This window comes from Pyrus communis, chromosome 10 (genome assembly GCF_041283825.1).
Source record: "Pyrus communis isolate YQ-2024b chromosome 10, ASM4128382v1, whole genome shotgun sequence".
Lineage (NCBI taxonomy): Eukaryota > Viridiplantae > Streptophyta > Magnoliopsida > Rosales > Rosaceae > Pyrus > Pyrus communis.
The window spans coordinates 31,655,859-31,669,739 of NC_142574.1; the positions used below are offsets into that span (position 1 = coordinate 31,655,859).

The 13,881-nt window shown below is 35.5% G+C and overlaps 2 protein-coding genes and 1 long non-coding RNA gene across 3 annotated transcripts; 1 reads left to right on the top strand and 2 right to left on the bottom strand.

Annotated features, from left to right (window-relative positions):
* Nucleotides 1-404: 404 nt before the first annotated feature.
* LOC137727835 (antimicrobial ginkbilobin-2-like protein) lies at nucleotides 405-1,879 on the bottom strand. Its single transcript, XM_068466669.2, has 2 exons — nucleotides 960-1,879; nucleotides 405-839 (listed from the first exon to the last, which is right to left on the bottom strand). Exons 1-2 carry the CDS (start codon nucleotides 1,732-1,734, stop codon nucleotides 760-762), a joined length of 855 nt encoding a protein of 284 aa, XP_068322770.2. The 5' UTR covers nucleotides 1,735-1,879; the 3' UTR covers nucleotides 405-759.
* A 167-nt stretch (nucleotides 1,880-2,046) lies between these two features.
* Nucleotides 2,047-12,648, bottom strand: LOC137728593 (cysteine-rich receptor-like protein kinase 26). The gene is made up of 8 exons (XM_088677492.1): nucleotides 12,353-12,648; nucleotides 4,020-4,715; nucleotides 3,777-3,911; nucleotides 3,558-3,688; nucleotides 3,251-3,461; nucleotides 2,909-3,146; nucleotides 2,629-2,780; nucleotides 2,047-2,527 (listed from the first exon to the last, which is right to left on the bottom strand). The coding sequence occupies exons 1-8, from the start codon at nucleotides 12,486-12,488 to the stop codon at nucleotides 2,193-2,195; spliced, it is 2,034 nt and encodes a 677-aa protein (XP_088533618.1). The 5' UTR covers nucleotides 12,489-12,648; the 3' UTR covers nucleotides 2,047-2,192.
* Nucleotides 7,835-10,105, top strand: LOC148693905 (uncharacterized). Its single transcript, XR_015952121.1, has 4 exons — nucleotides 7,835-8,188; nucleotides 9,575-9,681; nucleotides 9,776-9,919; nucleotides 10,011-10,105. It is a non-coding gene; the product is annotated as an uncharacterized LOC148693905 (long non-coding RNA).
* Nucleotides 12,649-13,881: the final 1,233 nt, after the last annotated feature.

A 13,881-nucleotide genomic window follows, 5' to 3' on the forward strand; every position in this document is an offset into this window, starting at 1 on the left:
TAGATTTTATATTAATATACCATATATATCACTCTTTTTTTTTTATAATCTATCACAAATTAATTGTTTATTTCTCATATTTTGTCTAGATATCTAAGTATTGCATTTTCACTTGAAGCAATTTGATAATGACCATGTTTGTATTACAATCGATATTAGAAAAGAAGAATTTAAACACAAAACTTGAGCGGCTTAAAAATAATGCACTTTAAACCATATAAATTATAGTATAGTGTCACTATATATAGAGTCGGCAGGCCTTTTCTCAATTTTGCTATCTCAAATATGTCGAACAATTTCTGTAGCTTCAAACTATGCGCTACGGTGTAGCTTCCATTTTCTTATAATTCGATAGTCACGTCATTTAGTACTACGGTCAAGTGATATTCTTCTTCACTTGTAAGTAAGAGATATTATGTTCAATTCTCGCTAATGACGAATTTGAATCACATAATTGAAGCCCATTATAAGACTTAGTCCGTTCTCCCATTCCCTTAGTATGGATGATATTGTTGTGTAAAAATATAATTAGACAGTAACGTCTAATATTAAATTTAGTATTATTATTGACTTAAACCTAAAAATTCTAAAAATTAAATGTACGAAAGCACTAAATATCTTCTTTTTATAGCGTACTTTGGACGGCGGAGATGTGGCCCAACTCTCGCACAGGCCATCAGCAACTCTCGGTGAAATGAGAGGCGCTTTCTTGACGTGCATGCATGGCTTTCTCTTTAGCATTCCTGTCATGCACCCAGATTAACCAATAAGCCAGAGGACCGCCACAACAGCTTGGACGGTGACTCTAACAGCAACGAAAGATTTTCTCTTCCCTATTCCTGCATGCAAAGATGGAATTGTACATACGTACTGGGTATTAATAATATCAAGCCAAAACCTAATCAACATAATACTAATTAGTTAATTAAATTGATCATCATTTTAATCATAATACTTACCCCCACTTTTGGTTGGCTTTCCTTCCCCGTAGAAGAGGTCAGGCCCGTACCTCACCTGACAGCTTGGCGAAAAAATCATACCCCATGTTCTTCCCTCACAAGTCTCCTGATACCCACCGACACCCGCCCTCAAACACCTTTGGCAGTCAGTCCCATTTATGTCGGGAGTACATTGCATCAAACAATATATCGACGTCCCTCCGTTGCCTTTCTTGTCATCCCCGGTTGCAAAATAAATTGGAGTCGTATTCCCAACAGCTTTGTCCACAAGACCATTCATCAAATTCAACAAGCTCTGATTAAACTGGTCTTTGTTTGAAACTTTGTTCACACTGCACCAATACCGCCACGGAAGCTCCTCCTCTGTGGCAGAGATGGAGCGGTTTGAATATCTCAACATGCATTCCTCATACCAAACGATGGATTCCCTGTTGTTGGTGCAATTTTGTTTGAGGTTCTTGGCAGCGGAGTCGATGCAGTCGCGGCAGACTCCGGACTTGACATCACCTCGACAAAGGTATAGGCCGTACACTTTTTTGTCGTTGTCTCCGGATGTGGAGTTGTAGAAGCTGGTGCCGGAAGATTTAGAGGAGAGTTCGGAGAGGAGTTTGTTGACGTTGTCTTGGAACGGGGCGTTTTGGGCTTTGTTAACTTCTAAAGAGCAGTAGTGGTGGATGTAGTGAATCGAATTGGAACAGATCACAAGTTTGAATAGGCTGATGAACGAAAGGGATACAATTATTAGGGTGTGATCATGAAAATTAACTAATGACATCTTAATTTGTTTGATCGAATCCCTTAAAGTTCCTTAACTGGTGGTGCAAAAGGATCATAATTAGAAATAATTAAGGTGTTTTTTTAGTGATGGAGATCAACTGACATCTTTGTTTGCTCGATGGTTGAAGATTGTTGAATTAGTGGTGCAAAAGGAATACAGATTGCATGCATGAATATTGACTATAAATAATAGGAGGCATCCCTGAAAGGCTCTCATAATTTTTGTTGACATATTCAACGTGATTTTCTCTTTTCTATGACTAATTCAGAAAACAAATAATGATTGGGAGAGGGAACAGACATCCGCTAGTTTCACTGTAAAAGTTTTCTATAAATATAAGTTACAAGAATAAACTCACCAACTTGAAGCAAGAATACAAGAAAATGACTTGTGCTACAAAAATAACAAAAAAAAAAACTCAGTATATATGTTCCCAAAAAACACATCAGTCATCACTAGCGAGGATATGGTTCAGTAATATTTGAAGGCTCATTTTGCGTCACATAGACGGAGCTAGTTTTCGATTCATCAGAATTTGTCAATCCTGCCAACAATATGTCTGATCCACTGTCATCTTGCAAATAAAATGCAGGTCGTGAGGGCACTGAAAGTATGAGAGAATGACTATTAAACATGGATACAACTGACGCCACCATCGGTCTGTCAACCACATTTTGTTGCACACAAAGTAAACCAATGTGGATGCTTCTCATTGTTTCAATTCTTGAACTTGTCGTCAACGTAGGATCTATGATATTTTGAGGTGTTTCCTCCTTCCAATTTCTCCAGGCCGGCCTTCATCAACATAGTTAAAAGGAAAATTTTTACCACTAGTTAATTTTTCTTTGGCAAGCAAAAGAGGAATAACCAACTAGATTATACTAATACTCACATAGCTTAAAAGGTCCTCTTCATTTTCACCATATCGAAAACTTCCGATCTTTTTACCACTAATAATTTCAAGAACTAACACACCAAAACTGAAGACATCAGTTTTGACTGAGAAACGCCCATGAATTGCGTACTCTGGAGCCATATATCCACTGCAAGATTATGTTCCGGTTATAAGAATGTAGGTTTCTTCTTTTGTAATGGAAACTTCAAAATTTTTAAATCAAACACAAAACTAAATTAAGTGTAAGATAGCTTACAATGTTATTACAGTACTTACTAGGTTCCCACAATTGTCTTTGTATCTCCTTGAGTTTGATCGATAACAAACAATCTGGCCATACCAAAATCGGCAATTTTGGGGTTCATATCTTCATCTAACAAAATGTTGCTTGCTTTGAGATCACGATGAATAATTCGGACCTGAGAATCTTCATGAAGGTAAAGGATCCCTCGAGCAATGCCTCGTATGATCTTGTAACGTGTTTCCCAATCCAACCGCACATGATTTTTGGGGTCTAATAAATATTGTTTCGTTAGAATGAAATGTGATATCTTTTCATCAATAAGAAATTACTACAATACACACACACACACCAACAAAGGGCTAGAGCAAATATACCAAAAATGAAGTGATCCAGGCTTGCGTTAGCTACGTATTCGTAAATGAGGAGTCTTTCATCTGCTTTCAAGCAAAATCCAAGGAGCCTTACTAGATTCCGGTGTTGAAGCTGAGCAAGTAACTCGACCTCGTTCTTAAATTCACGATCGCCTTGTTCAGAATTATTATCCAGCCTTTTCACGGCTATAAGTTGCCCATTCAATAGCCTTCCCTGAATGTTTGACAGAAAAAAGAAGAAGAAAAGGAGTAGTAAGGAAACAATTGTTAAATGTCATCTTTTTCTTGTGGAATTTATTTGTTTTGTTACCTTGTAAACAGCTCCAAATCCACCTCGTCCAAGCTTATTAGCATCAGAAAAGTCATCTGTTGCAGATTTTATAGTTTCGAATTCATATTGCAACGACTCCACCAAACTAACTTCATCTGAATTCTCGCGAACTGAAAATACAAATGTTTCCAAACATTAGATGAGATAAATGCATTTTAAAGATCAGAGTGTGACAATAAAACTTGTTGAACTTATTACCTTCAACTTCAAGTAATTTTACTCTTCGTTTCCTCATTCTTAAGAAAATACATATGCTGCTTATGATAATAGCGATGGCAACCAAAACCACAGTGATGATGATGACAATTTCTCTTGTATTACTCTTCTTTGCTTCTGAAATATTGTGAATCACAAGTGTAGTTTTATTAAGAATCACACCACATAATTGTGAGCCATTGATTGCGTTTAAGTATATGCAGGGGAGCTGAAATACTAGCATACCTTCTTTGGGTGTTGGTGCTGGACCTGCTGGTGCTGATGGATTTGAAATATTTATTGGCCAAGCAGCGGAAGGATCGAAGAAAATACCGTCCTCATACCTTAAGTCACAGCTGGGTTTAAGAACTCTTCCTCCTTTTTTTCCACCGCAACATCCCGGAATTATTGAGACGGAATCTTTGAGGCAATTGGTGCAGTTTTGCTGGTTTATATCTGGAGTGCACTGGACAAATGCATATATTGTTTCGGCATCCGGGACGGTTGCATGTCCGGCCGCAATTTTTTTAAGAGAATCCCCTGATGCAGCTTTCTCACTTAAAATACCCAACAAAGGGTTAAGCACCACCTCAAACTGTTGACCGTTTTCAGCAAAATTTGGGCTAGGCAAAAACTTAGTTGGGTCCTTTTGCTCAATACCAAATATTACGTTGTACGAGTATCGAACCATACAACGCTCTCCCCATAGGATTGCTTCCTTATGATTTGAACAATTATGCAAGAGAATGTGACTGGACTCGTTGACGCAAGTGCGACAATCGTCAAGTGCAAGGTCTCCTCTGCATAATGCAATGACATTGACTTTGTTGGAGTCTTGTCCCGCTGTAGAATTGTAGAACCCAGAGCGGAGGGTGTCTGAGGAGAAGGAAGAGAAGAGCCTCTTGAGGTTGGATTGGTACATGTCACTTGGTGTGTAGTTGCCTGTGTAAGATGTGAGTGTCAAGAAGAATGAGTTCTTGTTCTCGACAAACTGATAGCTCAGTGTATGAGTTATCATGTTGAGGAAATTCTGATCCTATTTGGCTAAGATTAAGAGTCCTAATAACATGCAATTATATTCAAGTAACCTTATCAAGACTTGACAAGAGTTCAATACCTATGAGGACTATACCGAAACCCTAATCAGTTTGGAATATCTAAGGTATCAGTTAATAGGCCTGATATCAAGGGAGTATGGATATATATAGGGAGGTCTCTGCACTCACAGTAATTATCCTTCTTTCGTGCTAAAACCCTATTTGATAGCAAGGACTCTCGGCTGCTTGAGTGTAGAAGACTCCTTATGAAACCCTAGCAGTCATGTCTTCTTCTTCTTCCTCCACTTCGGAAGATAAGTTTATTTCCCTTTAATTGTTTGATTGGTTTATTTTTATTGATTTGATTTATTCGTGATCCTAATGTCTTGTTGTTGTGATTTCAGAATATGTCTTACATGTGGTATCAGAGCCACACAACAAGCTTAGGGTTCGGATTAAAAGTAAGGTGTTAGATTACAGAATATTGTTTTGGTTGGCTAATTTCTATCATTCTATCCTATGAAATCAGTTCACATGCTTCCGCAATTCTGAATTCTGTATCAATTAAATTTTCGTAAATTTATTATGTTTATATTTTACGGAAAAATAAAAGTATATATATATATATAATCAAAGTCACTATTGTTCTAGTACTTCACCGTTAAAAGAAAACTTCTTTTCGAATTGCAATATGACATGGTTTCTTTTTGAATTGCATGAAATTTTGTAAACTAAGTGCAGGTTTTGATGGCGTTTGACCAAACCTAATGTTGGATGATATTTGGATTTATGATAGAATCCTCTTATTATCGATTTAGTTGCGATAATTCTATTTCATTATCATTATTTAAAAAAAAAAAAGGTGAGATAGGGCGTTGAAACAGTACGGGGTCTTCTCTCTTGCGTGTGAAGTCTTTGGCTCTCTTGCAAAACTCCTCAATAGCGGCCTTTTGGATCTATTCGGTGTTATTCGGTAAGAATTCTCTCCGGAAAGGTATGAAATCGTGCAATTTAATATACCTAATTTGGTTGAGTTAAAATTAAGCTTTTGGTTCCAACAAAATTGAGAATTAGATAAAGATGATGTTGATTCTGGGCAATCAACCCTTATTTCTCCATCTCAAAATTGATTGAGTTGAGAATTTACACTTCCGCTTATTGTGTTGCAAAATCTAGCCTTTTAAAATAAATAAATAATTTTTTTTTTAATTTGCTTATATTTTGGGCTGTTCTCTGTTACGATTCTATCAAATTATTAAACTAATCCTTGCAGGTGTGAGTTTTCTGGATGAATATTGTATTGGATTTCATGCTTTCATGATTTAAAATTTGGATTTAGCATTGTTAATTAATATGTTCTAAAAGGCATTCCCAATTTGTTTGTTTTATGATGAACTGATAATGGTGAAACTATTTGGCAACTTACGTATATATAAACAAATTATTGTATTATGAAGGATTGCTTGCTGTAATAATTTTGATGTGTGGTTAATTACATTATTATGAATTGCTTTCAGTCGGTTCGTATTGGGGTTTTCAATTTTTTAATAAATTGATTCAATTGTGGTGTGAATTATTTCTTGCCTAAACTTTTGTCAAAATTAATCATGCTAAATTATAGTCTTTTCAAACTATGATATTATAGGGGTATGACGCCATTAAAGTCTCATTAAAAGGAAACCCATTCATGTCAATAATCTGGGCTTGATAGACTTCCATAACTCCAAATATTATGAAATTCGATCATGTCGTAATATTTAATGGATTGTAGATGCTGGTATTTTTCCACGTTTTTGGGACAAGAAATGGATTTATGGTAAATTTTTAAGTGTGATACCATGTTGCTGGAATTCTGCAGACTTCTGCAGAATACTGTGTTTGTAATATTATTTTGATATATTTATGTAATTGATAAATTCATGAAATTTTAGTATGATATACATTGAGATATTTATTTCAAATCTGGAAATTTTCACGAGTATTGGTTTGAAAATAAATCATTGGTAAATTTTAATCTAGAGACTGTACTGCAGAATTTATGCAGTTTCTGCAGCATATTCCATTTCGATTTTATTTTTAGCCCACTTTTAAGATTGCAAAAAAAAAAAAAAAATTATGGAATTTTTGGTGACAGTAAATATATATGTACACTTCATTTCTGGAAATTCTCATGGATATTGGAGACAAATTGAATTTTTGGTGAATTATTTAGTCTCCGGTATGTACGGCAGAATTTTTGGCGTTTCTGCGGCACATCCCATTTCTAATTTTCTTTTAGTACACTTTTAATCTCTCAAAAATTATGAAATTTTGGGAATTAACAGATTTGTATGTTTACCTTATGTCTGAAAATTTTCATTCATATCGGATGAACAATGAATATTTGGTGAATTTGTAATCTCAGGTCTGTACTGAACATTTTCTGCATTTTCTGCACCTCTCTTTTCGAATTCATATTTTGGCTCACTTAAAAGTTTTAAAAATCATGAAATTTTATGAAATAATAGCCATATATGTCTAGTGCATGCCTAAAAATTTCCATGGCAATCTAACGAGAATTGATTTTGAGTGAATTTGCAAACTAAAGTAGTATTGCTTAGTTTTTTGAATTTCGAAAACTACATATGTTTTGAAATATTTTTTTCAGTGATTTGTGGGCATCTAATGATATCAACTATTTGACATGTTTAATTGATCCTATTTGTTCTTATCTTGTGCAAATTCTCAATACTAATGATTTTTATTAAGCAACACTGATTAAATTTGGTTGAAAAGAATGTATTGGTTTATTTTGCGCAAACCAATATTTTGTTTGGTCATCAATTATGATTACGATGATCATTGTCTTTTGAGACAAAAAAAAAAAAAAATGGAAAGTGATATTAGTTTACTAATTGATCATTTTGGTCTCTATCGAATAACTGAATAATCATGCTTCCTCCTTTGAGAACTCTATTGTTCAATGTTAATAGCGACATACTCTTGTGTCTGATTTAATCTTAATCTTTTGAGAAACATTGAATATCCAACAAAACGGTTATTTAATACTGCTCAAAAAGATTATTTTGAAAAAAAAATCAGAATTCTAATTTATAAGGTGAATACTTTTGTCCCAATGGGAATTTCAGGAAATCACTCACCAATTATAAATTAGTATTATAGCAAATCATAAAGTACTTCTAACATATTTTCATCTGGCCAAAGCTGTTGAAGCTATATGTATTTTGTGTATTTTATGTTTTGGCTAGCTATGCAGGTATTTTCTTTGCATGATTAGTTTCTGCCCAAAGGTGTAACAATCATGCAATTTGGAGTTTGTTCGATCCTCCACAACTCGACTACTTCCATGATGAATCTTGCAGAATTAAGAATGAGTAGGTAAATTTGTCAATCTTTTGCCTTAATTTTCTGTAAGTTCTAAATTGGATTAAAATTATTGTTGAAATTTTGATGTTGTTGAGATATCTATGTGTTTACTTTAATCGACTTTGTTTTAGAATTAGAACATAAATTTTGAGTTTGGATTCTCTTATTAGGTTTCATTTTTATTTATGACCTAAGCTTTAACACATATGTGAGTCTTCTCTCATACACTAAAATACATTTTGTAGCCATTGGTTTATCTAATCACTTGTCACTTTTAGATCGATTAATAATGTTGAGATATTATTCCTTATATAAGCCTAATTTTGATACATATAGATTGGTTTATTATGTCCAAACCAACTATTTTGTGACACAACAAATTTGTTTAAGAAATTTTAATGTTTTGGGCATATTAACGGTTATTTATCTAATGAAATGAACCTTTAATTTATTTAAGAAATTTTCGTGTTTTGAGCATATTAAAGATTGTAAATTGGTTTTATTTAAATTATGATTAATTCAGAAATTTTGGTAGAGCCTACACTATCTTTATTGATTCAACTAGCCTATATTTTGTTATATGAAAACCACTTTCTCTAGTGTTTAATCTTGCAATTTTGAGTGTTTGCCCAAGTGGGAGAAAGAATTTATTATGGGCTTCACACTCATAAATTTTGCATGCTTTTAATGGTCATAGTTTTGGTAGATAAAACGTACATTGTTTATATTTTATTTGTTATATATGCAACTCATATTGTAGGAAATTCAAGAAGGGTTAATGAGTACATTCTGCTCAAAAGTGTTTTGCTTATTAATTCTTGTATGTTGTTCAAGAAATTGGACTTGTGATTTATATGTTATTGATGGATAATTAATCTGCTCAAAAGTGTTTTCTTATTCAGTCCAACTATAAATCAATGAACGGTTAAACATGGAATTGACAAGATTGTATATACTTCATCTGCTCAAAAGTGTTGAAACTATATACGTTTGCCCTTGTATTTTATGTTTTAGCTGTGAAAACCTAATATAATCAGATTCTGTCCAAAGATGATTCTAGAATTATATGTTTTTGTTGCAATCAGAAAACATTCCGTTAAAGTTTTCTGTTTCTGTCAAATTTTAGATGAATAAAACTGATCATATGATTTTGTATATCTTTTTAGCCACTCACTTTGTGACATCCCGTCCCGGAAATATCGAAACGTACATTTGAAATTACAATTTTACCCCTAGTTCGTTACTTTACGTGTAGTTTTGTGTTGTGTGGTGTTGTAGGACCACACACACACTCATACACCCCGTCTCACTCTCCCGTGTTTTCCTCTCCCTCTGTCTCTTTTCTGTCATTCTCTCTCTCTCTCCCTGAGTCCTCCATCATTCTTCTTCTTCCTTCAGAAAACGTACGGACAACACACACATCACCCAAACCTTGATGGATCGAAGAAACTAAGGACACCATCGAACTCATGAAGCTCGTACGAGTGCAACCATACCATTTTCAGGTGAGAAATCCTTCGTTTTCATGTCGATTCGAGGTAATCCGATTTAGGTACTGTTCATGCAAACTTAAACTAGCGTTTTTTTGGACTTTTGAAGCTTGTAGATGTCTTAGTGAGGTCCTAAGGAGCCTCGGAGTACTTCGTTGGAGAAGTTTGGACGTCGGGAAAGCTTGGTTCAAAGTTGGCCGGAGCTTTCGAGGGGTTTTCCGGCGAATCCACGACGAGTTAGGGGTCAAGGCAGGTATGGATGTGTTCGTCTCGTCAATACCTTCATTTTGATATATAGTACGTCGAAAATGGTTAAGAAATGAAGAAGTTATGACACTTTGCAGTTTACCCAGAAATTCCGGCAAAACACCCACCGCCGGCGAAACCAGTCCGGCGACGCGAGGAAGAAGACGCGCGCGTGGGCAGTTATGGACGAATGTTATGGACGAATGTTTGGTGTATGTGCGTTAAATAACGTCAAGTTGGTCACTGTTTGTATAGGTGAAAATTATACAGAAGAAGAATGTAACCAATCTAGGGGAGGCTCAGGGACCTACCAGACGTCGATGTGATCAGTGAGTGGGCAGTTACTTTTCAGTATATATATATATATACGTATGCTTGACGTATTTCCCAGAAAACGTATTTTAAAAGAAATACGAATTAAATATCCTGTCATATATGCATCATATTTTAATATGTGCATTACCATAATTATGCATACTGTTGCATGGTGATGAGGAGGCCCAGGTAAGTGCCAGGTAAGTGGTATTCATGTTTGTATTCAGTAGTAGTTTGAGATGCTTAGAGAGCTCATAATCTGCACCCCCGGTGTTAGTGCTCCCGCCCAGAGAGGGGCAGAGTCCTTCACGTGATGTTCACCCGCACCACACGCTCGCCTTGGATCCAAGTTAGGTGCAAGCCTTGTCGTGCAGACCACATTAGGTGGTTCCGACTCGTAGGTGACCCGCGATTATTCGCACAGTCTTCACGTGATCGTAGCACTAGAGCGTATATATTACACCCAGTCCTGTCGTACAGACCACGTTAGGTGGTTCCGACTCGTGTGCAGATTCAGATATTGAGTTGAGATTGGAGCTCTATCTGCAGCCGTACATGTCACGTTAGGTGACTCCCGGCTGCCAGATTATATGTTATTGATGTGATTTACACTTGAGCATTTACATTTGATTATGAGATTCTGTTGTGGCATATTCTCAAGCATGATTGATATATCTTTGAGCATGACTGGCATATCTATACATACGTATATATGTTATTTTCTGGGAAACTATATTTGTTTTACGGCGAAGGGTTAGTATATTCAAAAGAGAAAAGAAGTGTTTGAATAAGTTTGTTTTGCTGACCCACTCAACTTTGTTTTGCGCCCCTCCAGGTTCAAGAATTGCAAAGGTGAGGTGACTACGAGGAAATTCAACGGTGTTCTGACAGAATGGACCAAATAATGACTCACCTTCGGGTGTTTCATTTTAGAAGTTGTATATTTTAAAGCTTCCGAACTGTGCAAATGGTTACGTCACTCTCACGTGACGGCCAGCATGCCCTCCCTCGGGACGGGGTGTGTCACACTTCCTTGCAATATCTGACATAGAGATATAGTCAGAAAAATTAGTAGTTGATGTTGAATTCTCAATACTTTTAAATCCTTGATTAATGCTTGATCAGTGGGAGCTTTTAAGAGGTATGTGCATTTATGAGATTTTTTTACTCTTTTAATCGGTGGGAGTTTAAAATTGCTTTTGTATTATTGAATTGAAGTGTTATTGGAAAATGGTTTAATCGTAAAATTTTATTCATAAATCTTGATAAGAGAGTAATTTTGTAACAATATATTGTATTTGCATCTTCTCTTATCAATATGTTTTAATTGACAGAAAATGTGAGCCATGCTTGCATAAGGCTCAGTTCAGGAGTTGAATTTTGTTTATCAACCTGAAACTTTTGAATTCTGTCAAACAACACAGTGCTTATGGTGTAGGTACTTGTAATCATAAAGTGCACATGTAGAAGAGATTACATAATGCATTTATGATTCAATATTCGAAGCTATAAGTGACAGGTTGTTAAAGGTTTAATTGCAGCTTTCGGGGACTTGTGATCACCTTAGTCTTAGCCTAAGTAATATCATTCTTCTTGGACACTCAAGTGGGAGAATGTAAGATGTGAGTGTCAAGAAGAATGAGTTCTTGTTCTCGACAAACTGATAGCTCAGTGTATGAGTTATCATGTTGAGGAAATTCTGATCCTACTTGGCTAAGATTAAGAGTCCTAATAACATGCAATTATATTCAAGTAACCTTATCAAGACTTGACAAGAGTTCAATACCTATGAGGACTATACCGAAACCCTAATCAGTTTGGAATATCTAAGGTATCAGTTAATAGGCCTGATATCAAGGGAGTACGGATATATATAGGGAGATCTCTGCACTCACAGTAATTATCCTTCTTTCGTGCTAAAACCCTATTTGATAGCAAGGACTCTCGGCTGCTTGAGTGTAGAAGACTCCTTATGAAACCCTAGCAGTCATGTCTTCTTCTTCTTCCTCCACTTCGGAAGATAAGTTTATTTCCCTTTAATTGTTTGATTGGTTTATTTTTATTGATTTGATTTATTCGTGATCCTAATGTCTTGTTGTTGTGATTTCAGAATATGTCTTACAGCCTGCAGTATCAGAACATATCCAGCAGTATTCAGCTGCGCTAGTGCAGGTGCGATTGTCGAATTGGGCCATGGTGGGAGCTAGAAGGTTGAAGATACTAGGAAGAATGAAGAAAAGCAATGATCTAGGGCAATCCATTTCTCCTGCTCTAGTCCGAAGTAACGCGGTTGGGGTAACGATATTCTTTGGATGACTATTGCTTCACTACACGATTTTTTCTATCCATCCACCCACCCAATATAATTATGTTAGATGTGGGTGAGTGGATTGATAGAAAAAAATCCCCCGTTTGAAACGTACCAAATAATCTACACTTGAAAAGGAGTAGCTAGCATTGATTGCACCGTCCATATAATTATCAACCCACATGTCGTGGAAGAAAAAGTATAGATAAATATACATAGGTAACGATAATTCATTGGATAACTATCGCTTCACTACACGATACTTAAAAAATCTCTTGGAAAATTAGGCCAATTGACTGATCAGGCTGCTAAATATGCGCAATATGCAGTCGTGGGCCACCCACAAAGAACAAGAAAATTAGGAGACGTATTTCGGAGGACAAGAACTACACAACTTTGTGTCTATTTTTTCCATCATATGAGTTACAAGATATTAAAAAAATATTTATAGTGGTATAACATATTTGGCACCGCTTTGTATATATGTCAGCCCATCACAAAATTAAGAACAAGGTAAAAGTGATTTCCGAGTGCCAAAAAAAATATTTGAAATGTCGTACCTTAAATGCAAGAAGCTTACGCAAAGTAAAAAAATGCCATATAAGATATCTTATGATAATTTTGTTGACATTCGTACTTGAAAAAAAATAATGCTACACTTACCATTTAGTTGTATCATTACTTGTATCATCTTCTACTTCTTCAAGTAAGTCTTGATTGAGATGTCAACATTAATGGACAGGAGTGTTGAGTCGTGTGGAAATGAAGGTTTTTTTAGGTGGAGCTTTCATCAGCCAAACTTTGTTCTTGCTTGTTTTTTTCCTCAAACTTTCAATAATTACATCTTCATATTTATTTAGTCTTCACGCCTCTTGGCAAAGGTTTGTTTTTTTGTGGGTCTGGATTGAACCTTCTTCTCCTAGTTTGTGGTCACAAATTCAAGGATGAAATATATAGGTTTCTATGGAGAATCGCCAACTAAATGTCCGAATATTTCAATATTGATATGATATCACCTATTAGGGGTACAACTTAAACGGGTCGGAAGATCAACCCAATCTTAACCCAACTTTTACAATTCGGGTTCAGGTTTGGGTTGGGTTTCATTCGGGTTCATTTGGGCTCGGGTTTAATTGGGTTTGGTTCGGATTGCCCAACCTTTTTAAATTTAATCTTGTAACAACTTAGTTTCCAAGAATTTCTAAAAAAATTAAATCAAGTAGTATCAAAAGCTAACTAACTTTAATTTCATAATTCAATCTACTATAAAGCTTTAGGATTTAGAGGCTATGAATATGACTGACTAATCAAAGCCTTTTATTCCTTATAAACTTAAGTAATTATAA

Coding starts and splice junctions, on each gene's coding strand:
- LOC137727835 (XM_068466669.2), bottom strand. CDS start 1,734: ATGTCATTAGTTAATTTTCATGATCACACCCTAATAATTGTATCCCTT. Junction 840..959: donor AAAGCCAACCAAAAGTGGGG/GTAAGTATTATG, acceptor CTTTGCATGCAG/GAATAGGGAAGAGAAAATCT.
- LOC137728593 (XM_088677492.1), bottom strand. CDS start 12,488: ATGGATTGCCCTAGATCATTGCTTTTCTTCATTCTTCCTAGTATCTTC. Junction 3,912..4,019: donor AGCACCAACACCCAAAGAAG/GTATGCTAGTAT, acceptor ACAATATTTCAG/AAGCAAAGAAGAGTAATACA. Junction 2,528..2,628: donor AGAGGACCTTTTAAGCTATG/TGAGTATTAGTA, acceptor GATGAAGGCCGG/CCTGGAGAAATTGGAAGGAG.